Source organism: Plasmodium gonderi (assembly GCF_002157705.1).
Source record: "Plasmodium gonderi DNA, contig: Chr08, whole genome shotgun sequence".
Taxonomy (NCBI): Eukaryota; Apicomplexa; class Aconoidasida; order Haemosporida; family Plasmodiidae; genus Plasmodium; species Plasmodium gonderi.
The window spans coordinates 1,675,255-1,693,283 of NW_021628933.1; the positions used below are offsets into that span (position 1 = coordinate 1,675,255).

At 29.9% G+C, this 18,029-nt stretch overlaps 5 protein-coding genes across 5 annotated transcripts; 3 read left to right on the forward strand and 2 right to left on the reverse strand.

Annotated features, from left to right (window-relative positions):
* Positions 1–1,011: 1,011 nt before the first annotated feature.
* PGO_083370 (hypothetical protein) lies at positions 1,012–2,163 on the forward strand (the record flags this gene model as incomplete). Its single annotated transcript, XM_028687559.1, has 1 exon — positions 1,012–2,163. The coding sequence occupies one exon, from the start codon at positions 1,012–1,014 to the stop codon at positions 2,161–2,163; it is 1,152 nt and encodes a 383-aa protein (XP_028543360.1).
* A 3,155-nt stretch (positions 2,164–5,318) lies between these two features.
* Positions 5,319–6,350, forward strand: PGO_083380 (circumsporozoite protein; the record flags this gene model as incomplete). The annotated part of the gene is made up of 1 exon (XM_028687560.1): positions 5,319–6,350. The coding sequence occupies one exon, from the start codon at positions 5,319–5,321 to the stop codon at positions 6,348–6,350; it is 1,032 nt and encodes a 343-aa protein (XP_028543361.1).
* Positions 6,351–8,019: 1,669 nt separating this feature from the next.
* Positions 8,020–8,912, forward strand: PGO_083390 (1-cys-glutaredoxin-like protein-1; the record flags this gene model as incomplete). Its single annotated transcript, XM_028687561.1, has 3 exons — positions 8,020–8,223; positions 8,415–8,513; positions 8,709–8,912. The coding sequence occupies 3 exons, from the start codon at positions 8,020–8,022 to the stop codon at positions 8,910–8,912; spliced, it is 507 nt and encodes a 168-aa protein (XP_028543362.1).
* Positions 8,913–9,576: 664 nt separating this feature from the next.
* PGO_083400 (60S ribosomal protein L44) lies at positions 9,577–10,270 on the reverse strand (the record flags this gene model as incomplete). The annotated part of the gene is made up of 2 exons (XM_028687562.1): positions 9,577–9,675; positions 10,058–10,270. The coding sequence occupies 2 exons, from the start codon at positions 10,268–10,270 to the stop codon at positions 9,577–9,579; spliced, it is 312 nt and encodes a 103-aa protein (XP_028543363.1).
* A 1,396-nt stretch (positions 10,271–11,666) lies between these two features.
* PGO_083410 (hypothetical protein, conserved) lies at positions 11,667–15,536 on the reverse strand (the record flags this gene model as incomplete). Its single annotated transcript, XM_028687563.1, has 1 exon — positions 11,667–15,536. One exon carries the CDS (start codon positions 15,534–15,536, stop codon positions 11,667–11,669), a length of 3,870 nt encoding a protein of 1,289 aa, XP_028543364.1.
* Between the last annotated feature and the right edge of the window lie 2,493 nt (positions 15,537–18,029).

An 18,029-nucleotide genomic window follows, 5' to 3' on the forward strand; every position in this document is an offset into this window, starting at 1 on the left:
AAGAAAAACGAAAGAGGAAAAAATAAAGAAGAAAAAAGAGCAAAAGGTTTTAGCAGCATTATGAACTTTGTAACGTTGAATATTTTACTTTTTAATTTTCACATTTTTAAAAAATTATTATTTACGAACAAAAGGAAAGAAACAGAAAATAATCCAAGGAAGTAAAACATCATGAAAATTTCAGCTATTTTGATAGTCCTTTTCTTATCGCTCTACTGGACCAATGGTTAAGTTCAATAATTTTGTTCATCAAATAGAGTACATGCACATATACAAACACATGTGAACACTCTTTCTGTGTATGTCAAACATCTACAAAATATGTGAGTAAGATGGACTATTCTTAAGCAAGCTTAATCAATTTTGCATATGGAAGAAACAGGATCATTCTACGTTTCTCCATCTCATTTAAGATTAATTCTTAAGAATAGAATTTTTTTTTTTTTTCTTCACAACCAGAATGTTAATTTATGAAAAATTGAAATGTGCACACATTATTTGTAGGGGGTGGGAAAAATAAATAAATAAAAAAAAATGAATAAAAAAAAACAATAAAATAAAATAATAAAATTAAATTGCGTATTAATGCACTAAGGGAGAAAAAAACTATTATTCTGTTCGACGTGCATCTACACAATGCAAATGCATGCATAAGTGTAGGGTGTATATACACATCTCTGTAATCATAATCACGTATATACCAACATTTACTAATGACATTTTCCACTGTTCATCAGGCACAGAAACTTCTAATAGTCCCACGAATTTACATTTGAAGTTGTTCAACCCACTTAGTAATCTAAAAATAGATTAAATAGAAGAGGAGAGAAATGCCTGTGTTACCAGGAGGAAAATGCACAAAGTGTATTTTATATAGTCAGCTCTATATACATACATGTATATATTTTATTTTTATTTGTTCTATATTATTATATTGTTTTTTTGTTTTTCTACATAGCAAATCTATTTCATGCATTAAGGAAAAGAAAACACTCTAAGAGGCATCACTCTATGTGTAGAGATTCAACTGATGGATCATTCATAGAGTCGAGAGATAAGAACGACTTTTATAATATGGATTCTTTCAACAATAGTTATGAACTGGGTGATAGTGAACTTGAAACTGTTTCATCCAACTTAAGCTCACCTTCAACAGAGGAATCTCCTGACAGTCCATATAAAACAGAAAGTTCATGTGATACGGGTATATCTGCATGTGAAAAGGGATATGTTTCTATCTACGATGGAGATATTACTAATCAGAGTACATTTGTTCATGATTTCCATTTAGATAATTCTGACCGTTTTACAACAACAGAGAGTAAGAAGGATACCAAAGCGCTTGTTTCTCCCCCTTCCATTTCATCAAAAAAAAATTTAACTCTATTACGGAAGAAGAAAGGTGAATATAAAAAGGATGAACAGAAAAAAAACACATTTAGAAAGTCCCTGGACCTTTTAAGATGCTTTGAACACTTGGGAGTTAGTTACATCGATAAGGATAGTGATGATAGTTATTATCAGAATGAGTGTGATGAAATTCCTAGTGTCGAAGATCAGATAGTAGACAAATCTTTACTTGAAAAGAACACTCCCATAGAGGATGAAAAGATGGAAGAAATGAAGAAATATGTAGTAAAGGGTATATTTAGCATGACCGACGAAGATGTAAAAAATATTACAAAACCTAATAAAATGAATAGTTTAGAATCTCTGTTTGACGTAGGGAAAAATATAGAAGAAGAAAACGATGACTCCATAGAAAAAATATATAATTCTTGTGTTGAAGAATTAATGGATCAAACAAAAGAATGTATATATGGGGAGACAGAGGATAAGGGAAATATTTTTGATACAAGTGAAGGACTCGATGTGATAAATTACGAAGGAGACAATGTCAATACGAAGGAAAAAGAACTACAGCGGTTAAAATCAATTTTTTGCTTGTATAAAAAGAAGAAGGAAGAAAAAAAAAAAAAGAGGTTACTTCGCACAAGTTCTTTTGCCTACCATAACAAAAATGGGAGTAAATCAGAACCCATTGTTTCCAAGGATGGGAACTATTCAAAAATGGAAAACATGATTATTGGACAAAAAAAAATATTCGATAACACGAGTTTACAATCATTGCCCATTCAATTTATAGACCAAGGAAATCCGTGAAGTGTGCAAAAAATGCACTAGACGGAAGAAAGAGAAGAAACGAATGTAAAATGTTGGGCAATACATATACATATATATATATATATAATTAATTAAAATCTTGAATATGTAATGATGGGACACCACTAATGTTCAGCAAAAAGTAGAAACTTTCCTTTCTTTATCATTTGATCTATCCATAATATTTAATAAATTTTTGAAAAAAAGGTGAAATTTAAATGCTTCACTGTTTCCCAATTTCCGCAGTACACACAGAGACACACGATGTTGTCATAAAAAATGCTTAAGCCATTTATTATATTCTTTAAAGATAACTTGTTAATTTTTTTTTTTTTTAATCAATGCTAGTTAGCGAGGAGGACTAGCTATTATTATTTTTATTTTATCGTTATATATATATATATATATATATTTTTGCATTTGCCTGCATGTTCATAATTTTTTTTTTAATTTTGAAGTAATGGTTAACCAATTTTTGTAGCTAATTTTTTTTTTTTCTGCAGCTAGCCGATTATCCATTCATGCATATTCACGCACGTGTTATTAATTTTTTTAATTTATGTCGCCTTCACATTTTCCATTTAACCCACACAAATATTATCCCTCAGAATTGCTCGTATGTGTTTCATTTTGTCCATTTCACCATTTAAAAATTTTGAAATAACATGTGACTTTTAATTTTTTAACTTTTTCTGCTTAATGGAAATATACAGAATAGGAGAAAACTACACTACAATACAGAAAAATGACAAGTTGTTAAAAGCGCTACTTTTTTCTTTCCCAATTTAATGCAGCAGTCATTTGGGGGACATGTCCACGTGTTTTGATTATAATGTAGTAAACTGCTATGTGGGGTTGACAAGGATTTTCTCCTATTTGCTCCTTTTTGCTCCTTTTTGCTCCTATTTGCTCCTATTTGCTCCTTTTTGTATGTTTTTTTCGTTTTTCTGAATGAGCACTAAATTGTTAATCTTTGCGCTTGTCTCAACGCGGTAAGATTTAAAATTTTTACAAATGTGCAAGAAAGCGGATTTCATATTGGCATAGAAGAGAAAAAAAAAAAAATTCCAAAAAAATATCGCAAAGTGTACTTGTGTGTAGACTTTACTAAACTTGGTTTAATGAGTCAAAATAGCGTTGATCTGTTTTATCAAAGTCCATATATACATGTGTATGCACAAGTCCAAGTGCAATAGTAAATAATTTCACATATTGTCTAAATCAATTATTCGTACATTGTTCCAACTTTCACAAGCCCTCTTTGCGAAAAGGTGGTGTACAGTTTAAAAGATCGCGCAAACATGCATATTCACGTATGTATATATATATACATGTACATATGTATGTTTCCCTAATTTTTTACTCCTTAAAGACATAACTCAGTCTCATTTTTTCCTCAAAACTGTGTACTTTGATAACATATTGTGGAGGTCCCTTATATATTTTTATCATAGCATTTGGATTTACCATTAAATTTTGCACACACACAACATGCACAGTTTTTACATTACGATGTTACATTTTTTGTTGAACACAAACCATCCATAAGTATATATCTACCTCTCCTGTTACAACTTTTTTTTTTTTTTTTTTTTTTTTTGTAATGCTGCTTATATATAACCCTATTAATTATATAAAATTTTGTAGTAACATGGACAAAACAAAAAAGCTGTTCTTTTACTTAATCAAAATGCATGCATGCTTTGGTAGCTCTTCATTTTTTTTTTTTATTCAATTTTTTCTTATAATTGGGTAAAAATCAAATTAATCTTATTATGAAACAAATAAAAAGCGTGATCTATAAAAAAAGGAGAATCGGTCATAATGAGGAGATTATATATGTTACTTTAACTATCTTCACAACACAAAATAGACATAAAGAAGAAATAAATTTATCCCACAAGCTGACATGTGTTGTGTTATTCTTTTGTGTCTCATAAAATAACTTTTATATATTATTTCATCTTTACATTTTTACACTAGCGCATGTATGAGGTGTGTAATGTTTAAAATGTTTGTTCACTATGTTTACGCGATATATTTAATACACATCCTCGCGCTGTGTGTGCATATAGTTGGAAAGTTAAGGTCTTATTATTTTTTAAAAAATGTATAAAATGTAAAAAGAGCAATTTCGTTTAAGGATTGTAATTTTTGTTTTTCTCAATTCTTATTTCTGTTTACTCTTTACGCTTTACCCTTTTTTTTCATTCTTTTTTTTTTTTTTTTTTTTCTTCCTTGTGGGTTTCTTTAACAAAGCGAATAAAGGCTTTTTCTTCAAAAGGATCAATGTGTTGCCATCCTTCGTTAATTCTTCTCAATTTTTAGAATTAAAAAATGAAGTCTGTGTTAATAAAACACGCACATATCTGCATGGAAGTTTATTCGTGCTCTTATGCACGTACTCGGAAATATGTACAAATGCCCATGCAGTGGACCATGGACCAGCATAACAGAACAAATGTTCAACAAGGCCTCACAGGATGAGGGAATTCATGTAATCCTTGTCATTACATGCAGAAATAGGAAATCGTTCGTGCTTATAAGGTCTACATTTTTCGCATGCATTTTTTTTTAATTATTTTTCTTTTTTATCTTTTATTTTTTTGCTATATTGGTTGCATATATGGGTGGAACAGATCACTTACTTTTCGTTTAAATGTGAGTACCTGTTAAGCCCTTTGCATGCTTTTGAAAAAAGACCAAAAACCCATGTACAACCATGAACTTATTTCATAACTATATAAATGTACACATAAAAAAAAAACACTCAGATAAGGTTGTCAGTAAATATAAAACTGTATAAATATATATTTATATATAAATAAATATATATTATTTTATTTTTACTTTATTTTATTATTTTTTTTTTTTTTTACAATATTATATATTTTATAATTTATTTCATAATTTTGTTATATATATATTTTTTTCCATTATGTAGTTTTAATAAATACGTTGTAAAAAGGATAAAACATTTCTTACAACAATACCTGTTCGAACAAACATAACATTTTTTGAATAAACTTGTGTAAGGCAAATAGCTAAACATTAAAAAGAAAGAAAAAGAAGAAAAAGAAAAACCCTTAACCGAGCAAAATATCCAGAGTATATAAAAAGACAAAAAAAATTTTACACATACACAAAAAAAAAAGATGAAAAACTTCATTCTCGTAGCCGTTTCATCCATCCTATTGGCCGATTTGTTTCCCTCATACCTTGGACATAATGTAGATTTCATCAAAGCAAGAAATTTAAATGAATTGAGCTTCACTACTGTAGACGCATCTTCATTTAACGCATTACAGATAAGACAAAATGAAAACCGAGGAAGAGTACTTGCTGCAGCAGCAGAAGGAGAAGGGGGAGGAGCAGGTGCAGGAGCAGGAGCAGGAGCAGGTGCAGAAGTACCAGGAGCAGGTGCAGGAGCAGGTGCAGGTGCAGAAGTACCAGGAGCAGGAGCAGGTGCAGGTGCAGAAGTACCAGGAGCAGGAGCAGGAGCAGGTGCAGGAGCAGGTGCAGGAGCAGGTGCAGGAGCAGGTGCAGGAGCAGGTGCAGAAGTACCAGGAGCAGGAGCAGGAGCAGGTGCAGGAGTACCAGGAGCAGGAGCAGGAGCAGGAGCAGGTGCAGGAGTACCAGGAGCAGGAGCAGGAGCAGGTGCAGGAGTACCAGGAGCAGGAGCAGGAGCAAGAGCACCAGGAGCACCAGGAGCAGGAGCAGGAGCAGGAGTACAACCACAACCAGGAGCAGGAGCAGGAGTACAACCACAACCAGGAGCAGGAGCAGGAGCAGGAGCAGGAGTACAACCACAACCAGGAGCAGCGGTACAACCACAACCAGGAGCAGGAGAAAAAGGTAAGCGTGCAGCTGGAGGAAATGGTGGACAAGATGATAAAGATAAAAATAATAATGAAGAAGGGAATGCTATAAATGAAAAGCATATAACTGAATACTTGAACAAAATTAGAAAAACTCTTACCATGGAATGGTCTCCATGCAGTGTAACGTGTGGAAGTGGTATAAGAATTAGAAGATCAGCTGGGGCAGAGAAAAAAAATGCAGAAGAACTTGGCTTAAATGATCTAGAAACAGAACCTTGTACATTACAAAAGTGCTCTGGTGTATTTAGCGCTGTAAGTAATGCATTAGGACTAGTAATACTTTTAGCTCTTGCATTATTTAATTAAATAATTAGTATCCATTTTTTGGGCGCCCTTTTTACGGGTATATTAATAAGTGTATATATATGCACATACGTAAACACTCCTAGGGACACTTTTTTTTTTTTTTTTTTTTTTTCTCCCTTTTTTGTGAATATTCCCTGATGTTTCCATGGTAAATGGGTATATATATGTATGTGTGTATGGAACACAATATATAATATCCTTTACACATTCTGTGATTATGCATATCAGCTGAATAATTCAATATAATGTAATTTTAAATATTTTTATTATGAATAAAAAAAAAAAAAAAAAAAAAGAGTATATAAAATGCTTATTTACATTTATTCAATAAACCCCTTTTTTGTTAATTTATATATATTTTGTTGTATCGTACGTATTATATATGTTGCATAACGTAGAGAACTTAAATATTGAGAATATTATTCTTTTTCGTTATTTCTTGATTTCTTTCATTTTTTTTTTTTTTTTAAAAAGAATTAATATATTTTAACTCAATTCAGAATGTAACTTAATATTTGTGTACTCATAAAAAAGAGAGGGTATTTTTTAGCCTGTTCTATGGATAACAGTTTGGGGGGGGGAAGCGTCATTTTAAATTTTGTGCATTGTTGCAATAGGAGATAAAAACTTGTTTTAGTGATGACACTATACAATTTAATTTGTTCATTTGTATAGAGACATATATGTGTATAAAATATGTGCACTATAGTATGTTACAAAATTTGTCTTAGTTACAAACATATAGTTTTAGAAAAATTACCATTTTTGCGTATGCAAAAAATGGGTGTATTTTTTTCATGAAACATTAGAGAACAAAATGCTATCATCCCATATTAAGGTAGGCGAACAAATATGATTTCATAAATAAGGTTTATTGTCCATTATTATTCTATGGAATAACTGAGGCGCTGTGGAAATGTGCATTTACGTCTTTGTCGCTTAATTTTGTCTTGGATATTTGAATATACAAAAATAAAAAGAGCAAAAGGGGAGAAGAAAATGTTTTTCTCCAATAATGATGGTAAAGCGGTTAGCTAAAATATGTTCAAACCAGGTGGCAGGTGTGCTAATATGAAAAAAAAAAAAAAAAATTATTCTATTCTACATATTTTATTTTATTCTATTTTATTTCATTTATTTTTTTTCTTATAAACTGTTCTTGCTTTGTTGCTGCACGAAATATTATGCAAAGAAACAGTGGCTATACAAATAATGCTTCATTTAGAATTGCTAAAGTGATGGGACGCTTAGTTTCATAACAAAGAATAAATGTACCACAAAATTATGACGTGTTAAGTGCATGTAATATTCCTATGTAGTCGTAGTTATTTTCCAGTTCTGCTGCGTTAAGTGTGGAGGAGGCAATATTGAGAAAGGGAGAAAATAAAAAAATAAAAATAACTAAAAATAACTAAAAAAATAAAAATAACTAAAAATAACTAAAAATAAAATAAATCTACACAGAATTAAAATAAAACCATTTTAATATAAAAAAATTATGAACAAAGCACATCATAGCATAGCTCATTACTTTATTTTATCCTGTTTTATCTTATCATTATTATTTTTTTTTTTTTTCAAATAATGCAAGTTAGCTATTTTTGTACCTAGTTCGAAATTAAAAAACCTGACTTGTGCATAATTTTTTTTTTTTTTTTTTTTTTTTACAATGATGATAAAAAACAGTTGTAAGATTCTCCTTTCCATGAGCCATAATACAGTAAGAAGAAATATAAAGCTTTTTTCTTTAATTAAAATTTCAAAAATTAACTTTAGTGCTTCATGCGAAGATAAGAAAAATGGAATACCAGAAAGTAAGATGCGGAATGACGTGGACGATTTTAAGGACTTTGAAAAATCGGATGTTTACCAGGTTAGAAATTTTGTGTGCGTGTGTGTGTGTGTAGAGAAAAGGAGATGATAAAAAAATTTATTTTTAAAACAAACATATTATTAATTATGTACAAGTGCGTATTTTTAATATTTTCCACTTACCTTTATGTGAAAAAAAAAAAAAAAAATCATCGTCCACTTTGAACAATTTTTGAACATATTTTCTTGTAGACTTTAAAGACAAAAATTAAGGAAATCCTCGAGAACGAAAAAATTGTGCTGTTTATGAAAGGAACACCGGAAAATCCTCTATGCGGGTTTAGCGCAAATGTAAGATTCATTTCAGACGTATTTCAGATGTCGTGATTATTTCCTCCTTCAGTTTAATCTACTTTGTTATACATATGCATTGTGTAATTTTCGTGAAGGATGATATATTAAAATGAGTATTTCGTGCAATGATTAAACCTATCTTTTTTTTTTTTTTTTTTTTTTTTTTTTTTTTTTTGCCCATTCCCTACACAGGTTGTTAAAATACTAAATAATATGAACGTAAAAGATTACGTATATATCGACGTAATGAAAAATAACAATTTACGTGAGGCTATAAAGATTTACAGCAACTGGCCTTATATCCCCCATTTATATGTTAATAATAATTTCATTGGTGGTTACGACATAATTTCCGATTTGTATAACAATGGAGAGTTACAAGGCATAGTCAAGTAGGGGTGTGATTTCAAACTTTGCTTCTCCCATCCTATCATTGAAAAAAAATGGAGAAAACCATGGAAAGACATCACACACCTGTTTTATGGGTAAAATTAAAACTCTGTGAATAATGTTAAATATAGGATTTTTATTTCAGGAACATCAGAAAAATACTGAAAACTCCAAAAGTGTTAAGTATTTGCTTAATGCATCCTTGCAATGTGTCAACGCAACTTCTTATATAATTGTGGTAGGTAAGGATCATTTAGAGAGAACGTCTGTTTAAAAACGATTATCCTTTGTTGACATACATAAAATTATCAGTTTTATTTTTCATATTTTAAATGTGTTTTTTCGATGAATAATTCTATTTCATTCATCACTTCGTGTGTGCAAAATTTCTTGTATGTATACGTGTAGATATGGTACATGCAAAAAATTGCATGCATAAACACGCATAAAAAAAAAAAAACAACACATTGTTCGTACATATATAAAAAAGCCTTTTCAATTTTACAACACTGTTATTTGTATGCACAAAAACATGCGGTGGTAAATTATCACCAAATTATATGTATAGCTCAAAAAAAAGATAATTTTGTTTTTACCACGTAATAAACAGGGATTCTTTTCTTTTATTATTTTTTTTGATGCTGGTGATAATATATATTTCTTGGGATGTTTAATAAACAGCTCCCTTTTTCTTTTTGTCTGCTCCCATTTCGAAGGTTTTGCATCTCTTCAGGGTTTGAAATCTTTTTTTCTTACATTTCGTGCATTCCTGCGTGGGTGCAAAGAAAAGGGGTAAAAATATATATATGGAAAAGTGGCATGTAGACTCGTATGCAAAATAGGGTAGGTGATCGTAGAGTGTGAATGGCCAATGCATATGCACACGTGGACGCGTCGGATATGCACGTAGCAATATGTAGATATCGTCCTTTGGCAAAGGGATGTCCTATATTCTTTTCACTCTTTTTCACTTTTTGTCAACTCTATCGTATCTTTTTATCTCTTTTTATTTCTTTTTATTTCTTTTTATTTCTTTTTATTTCTTTTTATCTCTTTTTATTTCTTTTTATCTCTTTTTATCTCTTTTTATCTCTTTTCATTTTTTTTTTTTTTCCCTTTTCTGAGATGTGCAGATCTCACTCATTGCTTACCAATTTAAGGACAATCTTTTTGGTAGTTTTTGCCTTTTTTTTAAAAACAGGCTTTGTTTGGCCCCCAAAACCTTTTTGTTTCATATCGTATCTTCTTCTTCCCAAGGCTGATAATCTTTCCTTTCCCTTTTTGTACTGACTGACCTTGTGCATGGTATGCTTCTTGCATTTGTTGCTGCAATATGTTTTTCTAGTTTTGGGTACGTTCACCATTTTTCATACAAAATTTGTGGTACGTATTAAATGTATGTATTTAATCGTATATATTTTTACATATGTATATGCGTTCAGTATGTATGTATTAGCTGAACTGTATAAGCCTTTCACAATTTTCGAAACTGTAAATATAAAAAGGTGGTGAAAAAAAAAAAAAATAAAAATAAAAAATAAAAAATAAAAAAAAATAAAAAAGTTTATATATATATATATACATATAACTGGGCTGTAAAATTGCTACTTGTGAAAAACGTTAGGGAATTAAAAAATTTATCTATATCTATGTATTTTTTATATTTGGTTGAAACGGAAGGAAAAAGAAGAGCTCCCTTAAAAAGGTTCAGAAGAAAATTTGAAAGGAAGAAGAAAGTTTGGAAAGGCACCCAATATTCATGCGCCAATAAAGCTATGCCTCGCACGAGTAATATGTGCGATTTCGTTCATTGCTACATAAAATAAATGTGAGTTCGCATATATATATTATATGCATATAACATGTGATTATTTGTATATATATTTTATGTTGTTCAAGCGTATACGCAACATTTTTGCCCATGTAGGTATTTTTTTTTTTTTTTTTTTTTTGCACCCATTTATTTATTTACATACTTTTTGATGACGTTCTGGCAAACATGCAATTATTTCATTCTCTCACTTGGGGACCAAAGTGGCAATATACTTTTCCGCTTCCCCTTCCTTTTATGCATTGCATATATTAGAAATGTTGGGCGAATAAAATTTTTGCAATTTAAGAAAAAAATACCTTATAATATTTTTTTTTTTTTTTTTTTTTTTTTTGAGGATTTATTTACGTATTTATCTGATATAATTTTATGCTTAATAAATTTTAACGTTTGTGTGGAACTGGAGAAAAAAATAATGGGGGTAATTTTAAAGGTACACAAACATAAAGGCTTTTCCTTGTAAATTTTTTTTTTTTTTTTTTTTCCTATACCCCTAGGGGTGTTGTTTTCAGGGTTGGACCCTCATGTGTCGTCACATACACATTGGCATACGTGTTTCAATTTGTGTACTTGCTACTAAGAGCACCAAGGAGAGGCGATATATATATATATACATATATGTATATATATTTATGTATTGATGGTTCGTAACTGTGAATCTTTCGTCATTCTTCACATTCGATTTGAAGAAAACAAAAACAACAACAAAAAATAAATAAATAAAATATAAAAGGTATCACGTGCGGGGGCGGGCTTATATATATATATATGTATGCATAATGTACATGCATAGTGTACATGCATAGTGTATATATATGTTTACATAGGGACAAATTTCCTCATCTATATATATTATGTGTATCACCATTCAATATGTGATTGCATGGGCTTTTTCATCAAATAAATTCCCCCTCCCCTCCCCTTTCAAATTAACACTGCCTGTTAAAAAAAAACTTCACCTTAATGAATAATAAGTAAATTGAATTATGAAGACGCTTTAAGAGCTTTAAACGGTCTACCCTCTGCGTAGTAATGAGAAACTTCCTTATATTTTTGTATGTATCATGTGGTAAAATAATCATCTTCTTTTGAATTTTTCCATTGGAGAAAACCATAATGTTTTTTCTCTTTGTGCATATGTGGGGATTGCACATATACATATTTATCAACACGTTATTAATTTTTATATAATTTTCATTCTCGTATTTTTTTAGTTCTTGAAAATATTCATTCTTGGCAGTGACTTGTTCATAGTCAAAATGGATCCCTAGAGTGGGTGCTTCTTCCCGATCATGGTGGCTAACTACTCTCTCCTCTGTTTCTTCATCTTTGGCATTTATCATCATCATCATCGTGGTCTCCGCCGTTGTAGTTATGTCATTGTCCTTCATGGTAACTTCATTATCTGTCTGATATGAAGGATGATGTTGGCTTTTTGGGTAAAAATTATCCTTTTGCATGGTTTTCTCATCCTGATTGACAAAATGAAAATCCTTTTTTGAAACCAACCTAGCAATATGCGAAGTAATGAAGGTGTCTAAATTTAGGAAAATATAATTTAGTTTATTCTTAAGTAGTGTATTTTCCTTCTTAATTAAATGATTTCCCTTCATTTGCTCATGTAGTAGTTCATACAATTGATTATTGTTAATACAGAAATTTTTGTTTTTCTCAAAATTTGCTAAGATTTGTGTAATGCTTTTTTCTACATAATGCAAATTTCGTTTGATACTTAAATGGGTGTTATCATCATGATTAGGATGATTATTCTGTTGATCTGAATTTTTAAAATCAATTTTTTTTTTTTTTTTTTTTTTTTCATTTAACATGCATGTTGGTATTATCACACACGTTTTTTTATTTTTATTTGTCCATTCTTCTTCATGACACATATTGGTGGATCCTTTTTCCTTATTATCTTCCTGTTTCATTTTAGATTCATGAGCTAAATTTTTAGTATCTGTTAGTAGGTTTTCCAAATCGTTAATATCTTCCTTTCCAGATTTCATGTAAGGTATAACAAAAAAAAGAATATTTTTTTTGTTCTCTTCATTCATACATGTATGTGTTAGTGTAACTAGTTTGGAGACACTTTTAGTGAGGTCTTCCTCTGGTGGTATGTTGAAGCATTTCATCGTGACCACTATGGAGGTTATTTTGTTTACACATTTATTAGCAAACTGGGGAACATTCTCTGAATTGTTCATATTTTTTTCTATATACTGATTAATCAGACAAACCGTTAAGTAAAAGTTATAATTTATAAGTGTTACGAAGTTGGGATTTGTAATATACCTTTTGATTAACAAGTATAAGTAACACAATTTATTTATCTGATGCAGAAGTTGTTCCTGCTTCATTTGTATTTCACATAAAATTTTCGAGGAATTATTTGTATTTATCTTTTGGCATATTCTGCTGGTGTCTAGAAAAGTCGTGAAAATATTTAAAACGTTCTCATACCCTTTTTCAACTTGATTTATCTCACTTTTGAAAATTTTCACAAAATTGTATATAGTTATATATTCAAGGTAGATTTGTTCTTTCTTGTATATTCTTAGGCTCCCTGAATTTAACAATTTATAATCCTTTAAAAAATATGAAACGATCATTTTTTTTATATCTAAATTGTTTTGCATATATAAGTCATTCAATAAGTAGGCCATATAGGCAGAGGTTATTTCTTCCCATCCTGAATGGGTGGGAGAAAAATAATTGAGACGACTTAAAATAATTTCGCTATTTAGCAGACCAATATATTTATTTATTCTGCTAATTAGTTCATTTTCTTTGACTTGTTCAGAATCTTGTGAAATGTCATTATTATCTAAATTTGAGAAAGGAATGCATTTTCTTTCGCTGTCGTTTTTTTTTTTTTTTCCTCCACTTGTTAATAAATGTCTAATGCTACTCGTTAGGCAAAGAATTTTAAGAAAATTTTGACTAAAAATTTCACCCTTGCTTGTTGTCTTTTCCATGGATTTATAATCATATTTTACATTTTTCAAAAATTTAAAAGTAAAATCAAGAAAGAGTAAAAGGTACATCTTTTCACTTACACAATTGTGATCGTTCCTTGAAGTACAGTTCATATTTTTTAGAAATTCAGATTTTTCATTTATTAAACTAGTGAGTTGACCATGTGTGTCATTTGTTACATAGAGCAGGGTGTGTATCCCTTCGAGTATGTAACTTTGATCAATGAGAAAATTTCTCTTTTCCTTATATTTGATTTTTTTTGCAATTCTGGTTAGTACTATGATACAGTATTGTAATAAGTAGGGACATTTTACATTTTTAGAAAAAATTAAATTAATTTTTTTTTCTATACTGTTTTGAGAGAAAAAAAAGATATTTGCAAAGATATCCATTTCTTCACTCGTGTGTTCATTTGCTTCAAAGTTCTCAGTTTTTTTTAATTTTTCACATTGTTCATAATGTACTAAATGGTTACCATTGATTGTGGGAAGATTTGCATCACAATCATTTAGACTTTTTTTAATAGACGTGCATTTCTGATCAAGAGTAGTTTTCCCATTGTTTCTATAAATACTGTCGATATTACACTTGGTTCCCGTGCTGTTTGAGATTTCTATCGATGACTGTTCCTTATCTTTGTAATTTTCCTCGATATAATCCCATGTATATGATTCCTTGTGCATGTAAAAATTGTTCTTTCCTATAGATATAGAGAATGGTTTTATCTTGGAATGGTTCTCTTTTTTTGGCCATGTGGTTAAGCAATTTGACTCATAAAGAATGAGTTCATTTAAGAGTGGAAGGAGAGTAATAGAGTATGCATAATTATAATGATGTTTATGTTTGTAGACAACTTCAAACTGTGTATATAATATATAATTGATAATTTTTATATATTCGCTTTTGTTTTCTTTAAGAATTTGTAATATATTTAGCATTTCCCAATATATGGCATGAAAAGGTAATTTATTATTTGTAACCACTTGGGGAAGAGACTTAATAGTTCTTGTGTGAATTTTCTTGTTTTTACCATTTGAGATAATGTTATCAATATGAATGCACAGTAACTTCAAGACAAACATGTTCATCTTATCATATGGGAATGCAATATTAAAATTGCTACATTCATGATCATAGTTTTTTTTTCTGCTAATTTTATGGTATAAGCGAAATAATGTAGATAATGCGAAAAAATCTACATTTTGCATTTCTCCATGCAAATGGGTAAAATCATCATAAGGTAAAATGTTTTTCTTCCCTTGATAGGAAGTTTCGCTTATTTTTGGGTTATCATTTATCCATTCTTTTGGAAGTTCTATACAAAAGAGATACTCCTGTTCATTTATATGCACACGCTTTTGCACAATTTTGCAGGCGATCTTCCTATTACCCCTGCTGCTGTCCTTGCTGCTTATCAACACATTTTGAATAAATTGAACGTTTATTTTGTCAATTGTGGAGAAAACATTTTTGAGAGATTCGAATATGCCACGGTCAATGTGAAAAATGTCTATGTCATTTTTTCGATGGTGTAAAATTTCCCTTCTGCCCGGAGGTCTTCCAACAACATTTATGTCTTCATTAGTGTTGTGAATGGAGCTTCTATGTTTGTTTTCATTTTCTCTTTCAACCACGTAATCACGTAGCACGTTAAGCAATTTTCGATCTATTTTATTGAGGTTACATTTTGTGGAAATGATACCTTTTTGGAAATGATTCTGTATCAGTAGATATCCCTTCAATGTGCTAATTGCTCTATGTGAGTTCCTTTTTTCTCTATAGATAACCTTAAGGTATGCATATTTTAAAAAATTTTGCATATTTCGGTCATTTTATTTTTTTCTTTTCCTTTTCCTTTACCTTTTTTTTTTTTTTTTTTTTTTTTTTCCTTCCTTTTCCAACCGAGTTCGTCCATGCTTTAACCTCTTGTGCAGATGTTCTGTTCAGAATATGAGGAATTCAAAAAGTACACAGAAAAGTGCACGTAGGAAAAATTGTGAACAGACACTTGAATTTCAAAAATGAAAATTTCCTAAGGTTCGATGAACATATTTTTGATACAAAGTTGGGAACCGCTGAAAAAAATGAAAAAAAAAAAAAAAAAAAAATGATAATTATTTCATATATTATTGTGTGAATGCGGTTGTTTTTTTCTTCACATATTGCAAAATTGACTTTTCATATACCTCCAAAAACATGAATGTCCCTTGGCTGAAGAATTATGTATATTATAACATCCCTTCTTTTAAATATGGTGCATGTAAAATAGCTTCCCCAACATGAGTTCATTTTTTTTGCATTCATTATATATAGTGTGTGAAATTTTATAAAGGGCTAAGTTTTGCCAGCCTTCCTTGTACGAGTAATGCTTCATAATTTTGTTCCCTCGCCTTTGTCATATTTTTTATACATTTTTTTTTTTTTTTTCTGAATTTGGTTTTCACTGACCGATAGCGATGAAAAGCTTTTAGGGGTTCATTTTGGAACAATTTCTAAATTCGTGCAGTGAGTTCATTTGTTTATTATCCGATAATTATATGTTTATTATCCGATAATTATATGTTTATTATCCGATAATTATATGTTTATTATCCGATAATTATATGTTTATTATCCGTTTATTATCCGCTAATTATATGTTTATTATCCGCTTATTATATGTTTATTTTTTTTTTAATTTTATCTTATGCAGACTAGATATGAATGTTCAAGAGTGACAAAGCGTGCATGTAGGTGTTGGAAGGACGTATACCTTTTCTACCTTGCTAAATTTTAGCGATTCGTTCGTTTGTGAACTTGTGTCATTTGTGTGTGTGTGTGTGCATGTTTGTTTCTATCATTTTAGGTGTCACTTTCATTTAGGGGACAAAACCTGGGGCTCAATTAATGTCCCCTTCATGATTGCAACCTTTTTCTTCTTGCATTGGGAGAGAGACGATGTTTATTGGCATGTCACAATTACTTATTGAAATTTGCCACAAATGACAATTTTTTTTTTTTTTTTTTTCATCCCCTTCCCCTATTTGATGAATGAGCATTAAACTGAAACAACGATGAAGTTGACCTAAATTTACTGACGTTGTGTTTCTTAGACCATTACTATTACCCATCACACAAAAGCGAAAACATACACAATGACACGAAGTGCTTTCGGGAATTTCATAAGAGAGAATATTGTTGACATAAAAAAGCACATAATTTTTATCATGTTTTTGCATATTTTGTTTGTTTCAGAAAGGGAAATTCTACATTTTTCTCATTATAAGATATGACAAAATTTTAATCTAATTCGTTTCATCGTGTACATGTGTACATTTCTTTTAAAATTGTGTAATTAGGGAAATGATTGTGTTTATGGATAAATCACATTTTTTCATCAAAAAAAAAAAAAAAAAAAAAAAAAAAAGGGGATACAAAATGGCTATATTTTTATTAGCCTTTTTTTTCTTAAATTGTATATATGCACAAATGGAATTGTGACCGTAGTTGTAACGTAAATGTGCTTCTTCCCTTTTAGGAATGATCTAGTAAAAAAAAAAAAAAAAAGGTGAGGGAATTATATTCCTGTGCTCATACGTTTTTTTTTTTTTTTTTTTTTTTTTATACATGAACTACCATCGTGGTTGATGTGAAATATGTTGTTCGTTCAGAGATTTTATTTTTTTATATTTTATCTTTATTTCCAGTGAAAACTTAAATTAAGGAAGTCTTTACATGTATTAAATGCATACGTATGTAATAATGTGTATATATCCCTTTTTTGTGAGTAAGAAATTTTTAAGCAAAATTAGAGAATGGCAAATATGATTAAAAAAAATGAACAAACCTATAAAGAATATATATACATGGGAATATATATTATATCATGTGTGTCTCGTACCATATGGAGATATATGCAATGTAATTGTGCATATCTGTCTTGTTTGTTACTCCCATGTTTTTTTGTTCATGTAATTACATATACCCTACCATTTGGTTCATAGATTTTCCTTCACCCTTGCCAATAAAAATCGCACAGTTTTCAAAACGGAACTAGTAACTACTTTTTTTTTTTTTGAACAAAACTTAAAAAAAAAAAAAAAAAAATAGTGATCTTTTTTTTGATATAAAAAAATAATAATATGTTCGAATTCAACTCTTGTAATATTATATCTTAGTCGATCGAGGGAAGTTTATGTGGTCATAATGTTGAAAGTATATAACGTGTTATACATATATATATTATATGCATGCATATAAAATCCCTTCCCCCCTTTTTGCATTTTCCAAATTTAAGCATTTTGTGGTTAAATTCAAAAAGGTAGAAAAATATC